Source organism: Aotus nancymaae, unplaced genomic scaffold, assembly GCF_030222135.1.
Source record: "Aotus nancymaae isolate 86718 unplaced genomic scaffold, 86718_ANA_hifiasm-v0.15.2.pri h1tg000049l, whole genome shotgun sequence".
Taxonomy (NCBI): domain Eukaryota; kingdom Metazoa; phylum Chordata; class Mammalia; order Primates; family Aotidae; genus Aotus; species Aotus nancymaae.
In genome coordinates this window covers 469,763-483,010 of record NW_026988463.1, presented here as the reverse complement: position 1 = coordinate 483,010, position 13,248 = coordinate 469,763, and the positions used below count along the sequence as shown (strand labels likewise).

Here is a 13,248-nt window from a genome sequence, read left to right as displayed (position 1 = left end):
CTGATAACTAACCACAGGAAGGAGGAGGAGGAGTCTGCACCAGTACAAGGTGGCATTACCTGGGCGTGAGGAAAGTGGGGTCACTGCAGCCAAGCTGCCCGTTGCACAGGGTCTCTGGGGACAGCTCTGCCTCACTGCCTTCACCGTAGTCCTCAAAGTGCTCCTCGCCCCCGATCACTGTGATGACAGACTGGCCACGCGGGTAGGGCCTGCAAAGGAAAACAGTAATGATGTCTTCTGACTGAAGGCCATGGGCACCCCTGAGTTGAGGATGTGGAAGGTGCTTTCCAGAGGGTGTGCTACAAGCCACACCCGAGTCCTGGGAACCACCTTAAAAAAAAAGCGGGCAACGGGCACAGTGGCTCACTCACACCTGTAATCCCAGCACTTTGGGAGGCCAAGTCAGGTAGATCATGAGGTCAAGAGATCAAGACCATCCTGGCCAACACGGTGAAACCCCATCTCTATTAAAAATACAAAAAATGAGCTGGGTGTGGTGGCGTGTGCCTGTAATCCCAGCTACTCGGGAGGCTGAGGCAGGAGAACTGCTTGAACCCGGGAGGCAGAGGTTGCAGTGAGCCGAGATTGAGCCACTGCACTCCAGCCTGGGGACAGAGTGAGACTCTGTCTCAAAAAAAAAAAAAAAAAAAAAAAAAAAAAGCGGGCTGGGCATGGTGCCTCATGCCTGTAATCCCAGCACGTTGGGAAGCCAAGGCAAGCAAATGACTTGAGCTCAGAAGTTCGAGACCAGCCTGGGCAACAGAGGAAGGCCTCATCTGCACAAAAAGAATTTAAAATCATCCAAAAAACACCATTTTAAATGGTGGCACACGCCTGTAGTCCCAGGTACCCAAGAGGCTGAAGTGGGAGGATCACTGGAGCCTGGGAGGTGGAGGCTGCAGTGAGCAGTGATGGAACCACTGCACTCCAGCCTGGGTGACAGAGCAAGGCCCTGTCTCAAGGAAAAAAAAAAAGTAAAGAAATAGGTGAAATAGATTATAACAAATTTTTTTTTTTTTGAGATAGAGTCTTGCTGTCACCCAGGCTGCAGTGCAATGGTGCAATCTCGGCTCTCTGAAATCTCCCCCTCTCAGGTTCAAGCAATTCTCTGCCTTAGCCTCCTGAGTAGCCAGGATTATGGGCACGTGCCACCACACCTGGCTAATTTTTGTATTTTTAGTAGAGACGAGGTTTCACCATCTTGGCCAGGCTGGTCTTGAACTCCTGAGCTTGTGATCCGCCTGCCTTGGCCTCCCAAAGTGCTGAGATTACAGGTGTGAGCCACTGCACCTGGCCCCAAAAATTTTACTTAGCTCAACATGCAGTCATTTCAAAACTTCCAGCCTCTTCACACTCCTCACTCTGCAGCAAGTGTGCTCTCCCACATCACGAGTTCTGCAGCCCCACGAGGGACAGCACAGGTCAACACAGACCAACACCTGGGTTCAAGCACCTTTGCCTCTTCTTTAGGGAGCTGCTGTCCTCACACAACCACTGGGCGAGGGAGTTCAAACTTCTGCTTTCACCTAAAACTTAATAGCAAATTCCCACTGGGAAAAGGAAGGGGATTCCAAGTACCCATCCTCCTTCTGAAGGGAGTGACTACTCCACAGCCACGCTCGGGAAAACACAGAGGTCAGGGGCAATGGGACACAGCCGTACCTGTATTTTTTAGGCTACAAGGCGGCAGCTACCTGTCTGCATCAGTCCCCTTCTAAAATTAGGCTACATCACAGGAAGACTCTATTTTCTCTATTTTTTTTTTTGAGCCGTACCTGTGCTCCAGCACTCCCCCGGGAGTCCCTGGGAGAACCTGCCGTGCAGGCCAGGTGCTGCTCCGCTCCAGGAAAGAAAGGGGCCTGGGAGAGTGAGGCGACTCCTCATGCCCAGGAGAAGGGGGCAGAGTCAGGAGGACCGTTCACTCTGCTATGCCCAGACCCACTGTGCTCAGCTGTGAGAAGTTCCAGTTTCACACCCACAGAAATGCCCACCACACACCAGTCCTGGGGCAGCTCAGGATGAATCCCAGTGCCTTAAACATACATGCTTTTAGTAGAAATGACACAGAAACCAAAACTGGGAGGTCCACACCACCTCATGGCCCTCCCAACACTCTTCAAGGCGGCAGCTACCTGTCTGCATCAGTCCCCTTCTAAAATTAGGCTACATTACAGGAAGACTCTATTTTCTGTATTTTTTTTTGAGACGAAGTTTCGCTCTCGTTGCCCAGGCTGGAGTGCAATGGCGCAATCTTGGGTGATCCACCCGCCTCGACCTCCCAAAGTGTTGGGTTTGAGACAATCCCAACAGGCGTGAGACAGCGCACCCGGCTCTATTTTCTGTTTCTTCTGATTGCTTGTTTTACCAACAGGCTCAGACACTATGACAGAAATCTGCCCTCTGAGGGGAGGAGAATCAGCAAGAGGAAAGCATACACTAGTCCATCGGCCAGGAGGCCTTTCCCCGCCTCCCCGGGGCCAACATGGGTGAAGCCTGCTCCTTCCTCAAAAGCAATGACAAGGGGCTCAGCACTCCTCACCACCCCATCTACTCTTCTCCTCAGGACACTTTATCCTGATGCTTGACAGGAACAGAGGAGGCCTGCACGGAAGGTCACGCTGGAGATCATGAGGCCCATGCCACATGGCAGAGGCTATATAAACCAGACATTAGGCAGGGCACGGTGGGTCATGCCTGTAATCTCAGCATTTTGGGAGGCTGAGGCGGCCAGATCATGAGATCATGAGTTCAAGACCAGCCTGGCTAACATAGTGAAACCCAGTTTCTACAAAAAATACAAAAAAAATTTAGCCAGGCATGGTGGCAGGCGCCTGTAGTCCCAGTTACTTGGGAGGCTGAGGCAGGAGAATAGCAGTTCTCTGGGAGGAGAAGGTTGCATTGAGCCGAGATCATGCCACTGCACTCCAGCCTGGGTGACAAAGTGAGACTTGATCTCAAAAAGAATTTTTTGAATAAATAAACTGGATGTTCAGTGCATGGAGGTCCAACGTGCTTTCCATGCAGGGTCCACAGAAGATGGGCAACACTAGCTAGCAATCAGATCCAGCCACCAACGAGGTTTTGAAAATGTGTGTCCTCTAAAAGAGTTATACTTTTTTTTTTTTTTTAGATGAAGTCTCACTCTATCTCCCAGGCTAGAGTGCAGTGGCACGATCTCGGCTCACTGCAACTTCCGCCTCCCGGGTTCAAGCAATTCTCCTGCCTTAGCCTCCCAAGTAGCTGGAGTTACAGGCTCCCGTCACCCCGCCCACCAAATTTTTGTATTTTTAGTAGAGACGGGGTTTCACCAAATTGGCCAGGCTGGTCTCGAACTCCTGACCTCATGATCTGCCTACCTTGGCCTCCCAAAGTGCTAGAATTACAGGTGTGAGCCACCTTGCCTGGTAAATTTACTTCTTAAAAACTAGTAAGAAAATCCACACCTGCAATCCCAGCACTTTGGGATCTTGAGGTGGGCAGATCCCTGGAGCCCAGGAGTTCAAGACCACCCTGGGGAACATGTCAAGACGCTGTCTCTACCAAAAAAAAAAAATTAGCTAGGCGGGGCTGGGTGTGGTGACTCACACCTGTAATCCCAGAAGTTTGGGAGGCCAAGGAGGGTGGATCACTTGAGGCCGGCAGTTTGAGACCAGCCCGGTCAAGATGGCGAAACCCCATCTCTACCAAAAACCCAAAAAAATTAGCCAGGTCTGGTGGCGGGTGCAAGTAGTCCCAGCTACTCAGGAGGCTGAGGGAAGAAAATCACTTGCACCCAGAAGGCGGAGGTTGCAGTGAGCCAAGATTGTGCCACTGCACTCCAGCCTGGGCGACAGACCAAGACTGTCTCAAAACAAAACAAAACAAAAAAGTTATGTAGCGATCGCGGATCTGAATATGAAGATAAACCAGTAACACTTTTAAAGGAAAGCATAAGTAAACATCATAGTGACTATATGGTAAGCAAACATTTATTAAATGGGACACAAAAGTGTTAAACATAAAAGAAAAACGGATGAACTGGACCGTAGTAAAATTAACAACATCTGTTCCTCAAAAGGTGAAAAAGAGACCCACAGAGTAAAAGAAAAAGAATCTGTGATACACACACCTCATAAGGGACACATATCTAAAGGACTCCTATAATCAGTGAGAAAAACACAAGGGACCCAATAGACCGGGGGCAAGGCCAAATCCTGCCACGGCCTGTTTCTCAAAATTGTTTCACTAGGACACAGCCATGCTCACTGACCCACGTGCCTGTGGCTGCTTCTGCATCACAACAGCAGGGCTGAGCAGTTGCCATGGGGGCCACGTGGCCTGCAAGTCTTCTAGAGAAAGTCTGCAGACCCCTGCAATCAGCCAGCCAGCAGAGGAGCTCCCAACCCTAAGGAAAGGGGCACACCTTATTAGTCACCCAGGAAGCGCAAGTAAGAAGCACATGGTACCATCTCTGCACGCCCCCCAACAGGTCAAGCAGGACAGCAGATATGGCCACGTGCTGCTGAGGTCAGGAAGCCCAGGAGCCAGGGATGCCGGCAGCAGGTGACCCTGCAGCCCCTGCAGGAACTTCCTAGGCTGAAGGGACGAGCTCCCGATGACCATCCTGCTTATGTGACATGGTAAAAGCCCCATCAAACTGCATACCTCAACCATACCTCAGCTTTCTGAGGTTGAAGCTGCTCTCTGTAACCCTAATGTGACAGGCAAGCAGTCCAAACTGACGCCATCTTGGTCCCTGCGACTTGTAATAAGTAACTAAGGTCTGTAATTTCCACCCTACCCAGGCAGTGTGTAAACTAATGCTTATCTTGACTTCTGTGAACCACTTAAGTAACAATCGGAATGTCCAAAGCCCCTCACCTTCACCCCCCAACCGGGAGGTGGTTTACAGAATGTCCAAAGCCCTTCGCCCCCACCCCCACCCAGGAAGTGGTTTAAAGGCATAAAAGGTCTTGACACAGTCCTTTTGGGGCCACGGGTTGGACAGACCCGTGAGTCCTCCGTGGCCGCCGGCAATAAAGACCCTGCAATTTGGCATACTTTTGTCTTGGTGTTGACTCTCTATGCTCGCCCCAGCACAACACTTAGGCCGTAACATATCCCAAGAGACATGGAATTCCTACAGCAGCTTCACCCTCAAAACCAAAAACAGTAAACTACTCATTGCCGTCAACAGGAGAATCAATTTCAAAGTCACAGCATCTTCATGTAATTTTATAATAATAAAAGTAAACAGTTTACAGGGATGCGCAAACATAGGGCTGAATCCACAAGCACAAGAACAAGTGGAAGAAGCCAGGCACAAGAAGGGCCTCACTGTGTGAGGGCACTGAAGGAAGACGCAGGACCGGTGGAGAGCTGTCTGCCGGCAGGAGCCTGGGAGCTTAGGAGGTCCGTCGGTGCAGGGGGTTTTTTCTTGCCTGAGAACAGGCCCCTGGGAATGGTCAGTTTGAAAAACCTGCTGTTTGTGCACTTACAACATGGGCACTTACTTGTGGGTATATTATGGTGGCAAAAAGACTTAAACTCTAAAATATTTGAAGAGAGGCCAGGCGCAGTGGCTCACGCCTGTAATCCCAGCACTTCGAGAGGTCAAGGCGGAGGATCATGAGGTCAGTAGTTCAAGATCAGCCTGGCCAAGATGGTGAACCCACATCTCTACTAAAAATAAAAATTAGCCGGGTGTGGTGGCAGGTGCCTGTAGTCCCAGCTACTTGGGAGGCTCAGGCAGGAGAATCGCTTGAACCCGGGAGGTGGAGGCTGCAGTGAACCGAGACCGCACCACTGCACTCCAGCCTCGGCAATAGAGTGAGACTCTGTCTCAAAAAAAAAAAAAAAAATTTTTTTTTTGAAGGGATTTATTCTGAGCCAAATATGGGTGACTAAGCCCATGAGGCAGGCCCAGGAAACCCTGAGAACATGTGCCCATGGGGATCCGGTTCCAGCTTGGTTTTTTTCATTATGGGAAGATAGAAGGCATCCATCATACATGTAAGACGCATGTTAGTTCAGTGAGGAAACGTGGGGCAACTCTAAGGAGCCCGACAGGAGGGCTTCCAGGTCAGAAGCAAATGCAAAAATTTTCTGATTGGCAATTGTTTGAAAGAGTTACTATCTAAAGACTTGGACTCAATAGAAAGGAATGCCTGTGCTTAAGATAAGGGGCTGTGGAGACCAAGGCTTTATCAAGCAGATGAGGCCCCCAGGCTGCAGGCAGCAGACCTGAGAAGGTGCCAGACTCCCTCCTGCGTCAGGGAAAAGACCAGGAAGGGAGGAGATTCTCTACAGAGTACAGACTTTCCCCACAAGAGACAGTCATGTACGGCTGTTCTGAAATGTCAAAGAAATATATTTTGGGGTAAAATACTTTGATTTCTTTCAGGGCCTGCCACTTGTCATGCGATGTTCCACTAGAGCCAGGCTGAAATGCGGTGCGCTGCTGCTATAAAAAAGTCCACTTTGTCAGACTCTGTTTAATGTGAATGCTGGTCAGCTCGGCCTGAATTCCAAAGGGACGGGACCTAACAAGGCGTGCCTGACCTCCCCAACCAGGCATAGCCTGAACTATATTTTCAGGTTTACTGAGGAATGCCTGAGGCTGAGACAGGGGTCCACCAGTCGGTTGAGGGGCTCAGAATTTTTGGTTTACAACTATACTTAAGCATGGTTCGTGGGCCTTCCCAGCAGCACATGGCAACACCTAAAACACTACTTCAGGTGAGCCACCCTACACCTCCCTGATCTGACCTTCTCCCAGACTCTGCCCTTCCCTCTACTCCAGCCCCAATAACTCAGTCGGGGGGCTACAGAAATCCTGAGTGCGGGGGACAGGTAGGTAGAAAACATCCTCCTTAGGGGTGCTACAAAGGTGACCGGGCTCTAAAACCCTGCTGAGACATTTCTATCTCTACAGCTAAAGATGCTGAGCAACATTTAAAACCAGTCATTCTGACAGGGAAGTCAGCTAGGACAGGGCAAGGCGGTGTGGGCTCATCCCAGGAAGGTCAGTCAGGCCTCCATGTGCAAGCCGGGACCCAGAAAGTCCAAAGTCCTGCCTGCCTCAGCGGATCACCTCCCACCCCGACCCCACCGCACCCCACCCCACCCCACCCCCACCCCTGCCAGCAATCGCCATTATCCCTGACTGGACATAAGCTTTCCCTCACCCCACCCTGCCATTTTAACTGTTGTTATGATAATGTGACTACTCCTCACCCCACCCTACCGTCTTAACTACTCTTATCCCACCCGCCATTGTAACTGAACTTATGGTAATGTATACTCTTGGCCCCTAACCCCACCACTGTAACTGATCCTACTCTGTAACTTCCCACTGCCCACCCCAAACCTATAAAACCAACTCCCATCCCACTGCCCTTTGCTAACGCCCTTTTCGGCCTTAGCCCACTTGCACCCAGGTGAATAAACAGCCATGTTGCTCATATAAGGCCTGTTTGGGTGGTCTCTTCACTCAAAGCCCACGTTTTTAACAGTCAGGAGCTACTGCAGGGCCAAGCCCCACCCCCATGTAATGGATACTAAACAGCATGCACTCCTCCAAAACCCCTATCTGCCCATGAGACACCTCCACAGGGTGCCACATCCCAACAGCCCTCCAGGAGGCCCGTGGCGAAGTACAGACCTGCCCGGGAGCAGCAGCAGGGCACCATGGTCGGGCTCCTCCATGGCGTCCAGGCACTCGGAGGGCACTGCCGAGCCACCAGCGCTGTCTGCGTCCCCTTCCGGTTGCAGCTCAGGGTGCACCAGGGTGCTGGTGTCCTCGTCCGTGAAGGTCTCACACTCACTGTAGGTGCTCTCGGAGCCCATGTACGCGCTGTCCGTCACCTCGTTGGCCTAGGAGAGAGTGCGCCAGCAGTCAGTGGGCACCACATGGGAAGGGAACTGCGAGGCCCCACACCTCACCGCTGCAAAGCCCTGGAGAGGGAAGTGTGGAGGGAGGGGTCTGATGCTGGAAGTCACAACTGTCTCTAGCAGAGACAGCAGAGACATTACTTATAAAACACAATTCAGGTCGAGAGCGGTGGCTCACGCTTGTAATGCCAGTACTTTGAGAGGCCCAGGTGGGTGGATCACCTGAACCCAGGAGTTGAAGACCAGCCTGGGCAACAAAGTGAAACCCGTCTCTACAAAAAATACAAAAATTAACCAGGTATGGTGGTGCATGCCTGTAAGTCCCAGCTACTCAAAAGGCTGACAAAGGAGTTTGGTTTTTGGGGTTTTTTGATTTTTTTTTTTTCTTTGAGACAGGGTCTCGCTCTATTGCCCAGATTGGAGGATAGTGGCACGATCTCAGCTCACTGCAACCTCTGCCTCCTGCGTTCAAGCGATTATCCTGCCTCAGCCTCCCAAGTAGCTGGAAACACAGGCATGTACGATCATGCCCGGTTAATTTTTTATTTTTAGTAGAGACAGGGTTTCACCATGTTGGCCAGAATGGTCTTGAACTCCTGATCTCCGGTGATCCACCCACCTCAGCCTCGCAAACTGCTGGGATTACGGGAGTGAGCCACCAAGCCCGGCCAGGAGGACCCTATGAGACCGAAAGCAGTGAGCTGTGATCACACCACTATACTACAACCTGAGTGACAGAGACCCATCTCAAAAAAATTAATTGATTGAAAATAAATATAATGGCCAGCCGCAGGCAGATCACCTGAGGTCAGAAGTTTGAGACCAGCCTGACCAACATGAAGAAACCCCACTGCTACTAAAAATACAAAATCAGCTGGGCATGATGGTATATGCCTGTAATCCCAGCTATACAGGAGGCTGAGAAGGGAGAACTGCTTGAACCCGGGAGGCAAAGGTTGCTGTGAGACAAGTTCATGCCACTGTACTCCAGCCTGAGCAACAAGAGTAAAACTCTGTCTAAAAAAAAAGGAAATAAATAAATAAAATTAGCCGGGTGTAGTATGGCATGCACCTGTAATCCCAGCTACTCAGGATGCTGACGCAGGAGAATTGCTTGAACCTGGAAGGCAGAGGTTGAAGTGAGCCGAGATCGCACTACTGGGTGACGAAGTGAGCCACTCTCAAAAATGAAAGTAAAATAAATAAAACAAAATTCAACATTTTTAAAAATGAAAAATAGGTACATGTCTGAGAGCAGAAAACAAGGTACTCTTAGTAATTTTTGTTGTTGTTGGAGACAGTGTCTCTCTCTCAGGCCCAGGCTGGAGTGCAATGGTGTACTCTCAGCTCACCACAGCCTCAATCTCCTGGGCTCAAGCGATCCTCACACCTCAGCCTCCAGAGTGGCTAAGACCACAGGCACAAGCTACCATGCCTAATTTTTTGAAATTTTGTAGAGATGGGGTTTTGCCATGTTTTCCAGGCCGGTCTTGAACTCCTGTACTCAAGTGATCCACACGCCTTGGCCTCTCAAAATGCTGGAACTATACAGGTGTAAGCTACTGAGCCTGGCAGAGTAATTTTTTTATTTTTATTTTAATAAAATAGAGATAGGATCTAGCTGTAGCTGGAAACTACAGGCACCACCACACCTGGCTCAGCTGTTATGTATGTATGTATGCATGTATTTATTTAGAATCAGGGTCTCACTCCCAGGCTGGTCTTGAACTCTTCACCTCAAATGATCCTTCCACACTGCTCAGATTACAGGCATGAGCCATCGTGACCAATTATTTTTACTGTTTTCTGATTTTTGGCTTTTTGAGATAGGGTCTCACTCTGACACCCAGGCTGGAGTGCAGTAGTGCAATCTAGGCTCACTGCAGCTTCAAACTCCCGGGCTCAAGCAATCCTCCTACCTCAGCCTCCCAAGTAGCTGGGACTATAGGTCCAAGCCACCATACCCGGCTAATTTTTGTATTTTTTGTAGAGATGGGGTGTTGCCATGTTGCTCAGGCTGGTCTCAAACTCCTGAACTTAAGTGATCCACCTGCCTCGGCCTCCCAAAGTGCTGGGATTACAGGCGTAAGCCACCGTACCCAACTTGTTTTTACCCTTAAGTATCTAGCACCTACCATAGGACCAGGCGTAGGAAGATAGTAAATATTTGTGGATTGCACAAATGAACATAAAACTAAAGAACTATTAAACAGGACATTTTCTTTTTCTAATTCTTTTTGTTTGTTTTTTGAGACAGGGTCCCATTTTGTCACCCAGGCTGGAGTGCAGTGGCACAATCTCAGCTCACCACAACCTTTGCCTCCCAGGTTCAAGTGATTCTTGCGCCTGAGCCACCAAAGTAGCTGGGATTATAGGCATTCACCACTGTGCACAACTAACTTTTTTTTTTTTGATGGGGGCTTGCTCTGTTGCCAGGCTGGAGGGCAGTGGCGATCTCCACTCACTGCAACCTCCGCCTTCCAGGTTAAAGCAATTCTACTGCCTCAGCCTCCTGAGTGGCTAGAACTACAGGCACGCGCCACCATGCCTGGCTAATTTTTGTATTTTTAGTAGAGATGAGATTTTACCATGTTGGCCAGGATGGTCTTGATCTCTTGACCTCGTGATCCGCCTGCCTCTGCCTCCCAAAGTGCTGGGATTACAGGCGTGAGCCATCATGACCAGCCTAATTTTTGTATTTTTTGTAGAGACGAGGTTTTGCTATGTTGCCCAGGCTGGTCTTGAACTCCTGGCCTCAAGCAACCTGCCTGCCTTGGCCTCCCAAAGTGTTAAGATTACAGGTTCGAGCCACCGTCCCCAGCCAACATTTTCAATTTATAATTTCAACCTTAATGAAAATGAAATTGCTGGTTAGGAAAAGTGGCCAACATTTCATGCCAGAAGACTGAGGTTAACAATTTGCAAATAAACAAGATCTCAGAAAAGCTGCAGTCCCAGCAGAAAAAGATGCCCTTTGCACTCTAGTTCTAGTATTGTAAGAAGTAGACAAAGGCTGGTTGCCATGGCTCACGCCTGTAATCCTAGCACTTTGGGAGGGCTAGGAGGGCAGATGACGAGGTCAGAAGTTCGAGACCAGCCTGCCCAATATGGTGAATACACAAGTATTAGCTGGGTGTGGTGGCGCACGCCTATAGTCCCAGCTACTCGGGAGGCTGAGGCCTGAGTGACAGAGCAAGAATCTATCCCAGAAAAAAAAAAAAAAAGGAGACCAACTGTGCTAAGACCTGAGAGGGCTACCAGATGGCCCCACCCCCGGTTGCACCCACCTGAGCCTCACTAGAAGAGATGTAAAGGGCCAGGCCAAGCTGCCAGGAGTGTGGTGTGGCTTGCGGGAGGCCCCATTTCCATCTTTGGCCCCTTTATTAAAAGCCGTGTGAGTTTAGACCCGTGACTCAACCACGTGGAGCACTGCCATAAACGGGGGTTATAAATTCTGATCTCACAAGGTGACGGCCTCATGGAACCCAGAGACAACCCAAGAAGGTGCTTTTCAAAGCACATAAACGAGGACTGCAGGGTGCAGGTGTCACTGGTGGGTGGAAAATTCCTGCCAGCTGCTTCTAAAGCCACGAGGGAATAGGGAGTGCTGTGGCCAGGTGTCCAGCTATGGGACTTATCCTTCCAGGGGAAAACCCAATCTCCCCTAGAACCTAAGGAAGTAATTAATAAAAACCAAGTCATTCCTCAAAAGTATCCATTGTAAAATCGAGAACCAGGAGAGCCTGGTAAGACATTAGGTCTCCTGCTACTCATCGCCCCTGGGCAGCTCCCACTCCTGCAGGAAGGCTCGAGTGACCTGGAAAGCAGGCAGGCCCAGGATGTCTGTCAGAGACTGGGCCAGTGGGGAAGGCATGACAGAGCGGGATGCCAAGCCCAGAGCACAGGTCTGAGATGGTTTGAGGGCAGCTGGCAGCTACCCTAACAGGACTGTACACTCACAAGGGCTGTGCTGTCTCAGAGTCATCAGTGACACAGTGACAAAGACTCACCCCAGGGGCACCAGGAAGACCTGCAGCCAACTCTAAAGAGTATGGTTATTACAACATCGGGTTCAGCGGTTCAGTACGTAGCCTAAAATTTCTTTTCTTCTCTTTTCTTTTTTTTTTTTTTTAATTTTTTAGACGGAGTCTGGCTCTGTTGCCTAGGCTGGAGTGCAATGGCACGATTTTGGCTCACTGCAACCTCCATCTCCCAGGTTCAAGGGATTCTCCTGCCTCAGCCTTCCTGGAATTACAGGTGCATGCCACTACGCCTGGCTAATTTTTTGTATATTTAGTACAGATAGGGTTTTACCACATTGGCCAGGATGATCTCGATCTCCTGACCTCATGATCCACCTGCCTCGGCCTCCCAAAGTGCTGGGATTACAGGCGTGAGCCACCATGCCCAGCCCTTTTTTTTTTTTTTTTGACAGTCTCAACCTCCACCTCCGAGGTCCAAGGGATTCTCCTGCCTTAACCTCCCAAGTAGCAGGAGGCGCCTGCCACAATGCCCAACTAATTTTTGTATTTTTAATAGAGACAGGGTTTCACTATGTTAGCCACACTGGTCTTGAACTCCTGAGCTCGTGATCCACCTGTCTCAGCCTCCACTCCTCGCAGCTTCAGTGACTGCACCCATCCCTTTATCTGCTCTGGGGTTGTGGACATCCCACTTCCACGCCACTGCCATCCACACTCAGAGCCCCTGGCGGGCTGGATGCCACTGGGGGTTCCAGACAGCTCAGCTCACAGGAGCCGCCCGCCTACGCTCACTCCCCAGTTCAGGCCTGCAGCTCGGCTTCTGCTGCTCAGGGCCTCCCTGCATGGAGTTTTCCAGGGCAGCCATCACCTGCCTTTCCAGAGACAAAAACGTACCTCAAAGCACAGTGTGTGCTCACTCCCGGCCTCCTGAATAAAACACTATGCTACCAACTTTTAATATTTTTATACATTACAAATGTTAAGATGAACTCACTTGAAAACCAAAGTGCATCTTAGAAAACTGCACTACGTCTAAATGTTACATTCACTAGTTAACAAGTCCTCCAAATCACCAGTGGACAGAGAATAAGGCCCATGTTCAGGGCCATCAGGAACTCCAGTGTGGCCAACAGTGTCCCTATCATAGTTCCTTCTTCCCTGAACCTTTCTCCACCACAAAAAAAAGGAATATTCCTCTTACCCTCAGATGCTGGCCTGGGCAGCCTCACAGGCTGGGCCTGGCTCTGTGTACAGCTTCCAGGAAGGGCATGCTGCTGGGGATGGGCTCCCCATCGTGTCTCCGTCCCAACCAGGTCACTGGCTTTTCTCAAACAACAACGTCACCTCCTACTTGCTTGTCATGCTGGGGTTTCTGCAAAGCCTGTGTGCTCAC

The 13,248-nt window shown here is 50.2% G+C and overlaps 1 protein-coding gene across 2 annotated transcripts in view; it reads right to left on the bottom strand.

Annotated features, from left to right (window-relative positions):
• RAB11FIP3 (RAB11 family interacting protein 3) overlaps positions 1–13,248 on the bottom strand; it is a 100,406-nt gene that overhangs the window by 29,285 nt on the left and 57,873 nt on the right. For both annotated transcript variants that reach the window (XM_021675094.2, XM_064362272.1), the window contains exons 4-5: positions 7,643–7,854; positions 60–209 (exon numbers count right to left, since the gene is read on the bottom strand). In XM_021675094.2, coding sequence (XP_021530769.2) covers positions 60–209; positions 7,643–7,854 — 362 coding nt within the window. The remainder of the gene's footprint in view (positions 1–59; positions 210–7,642; positions 7,855–13,248) is intronic.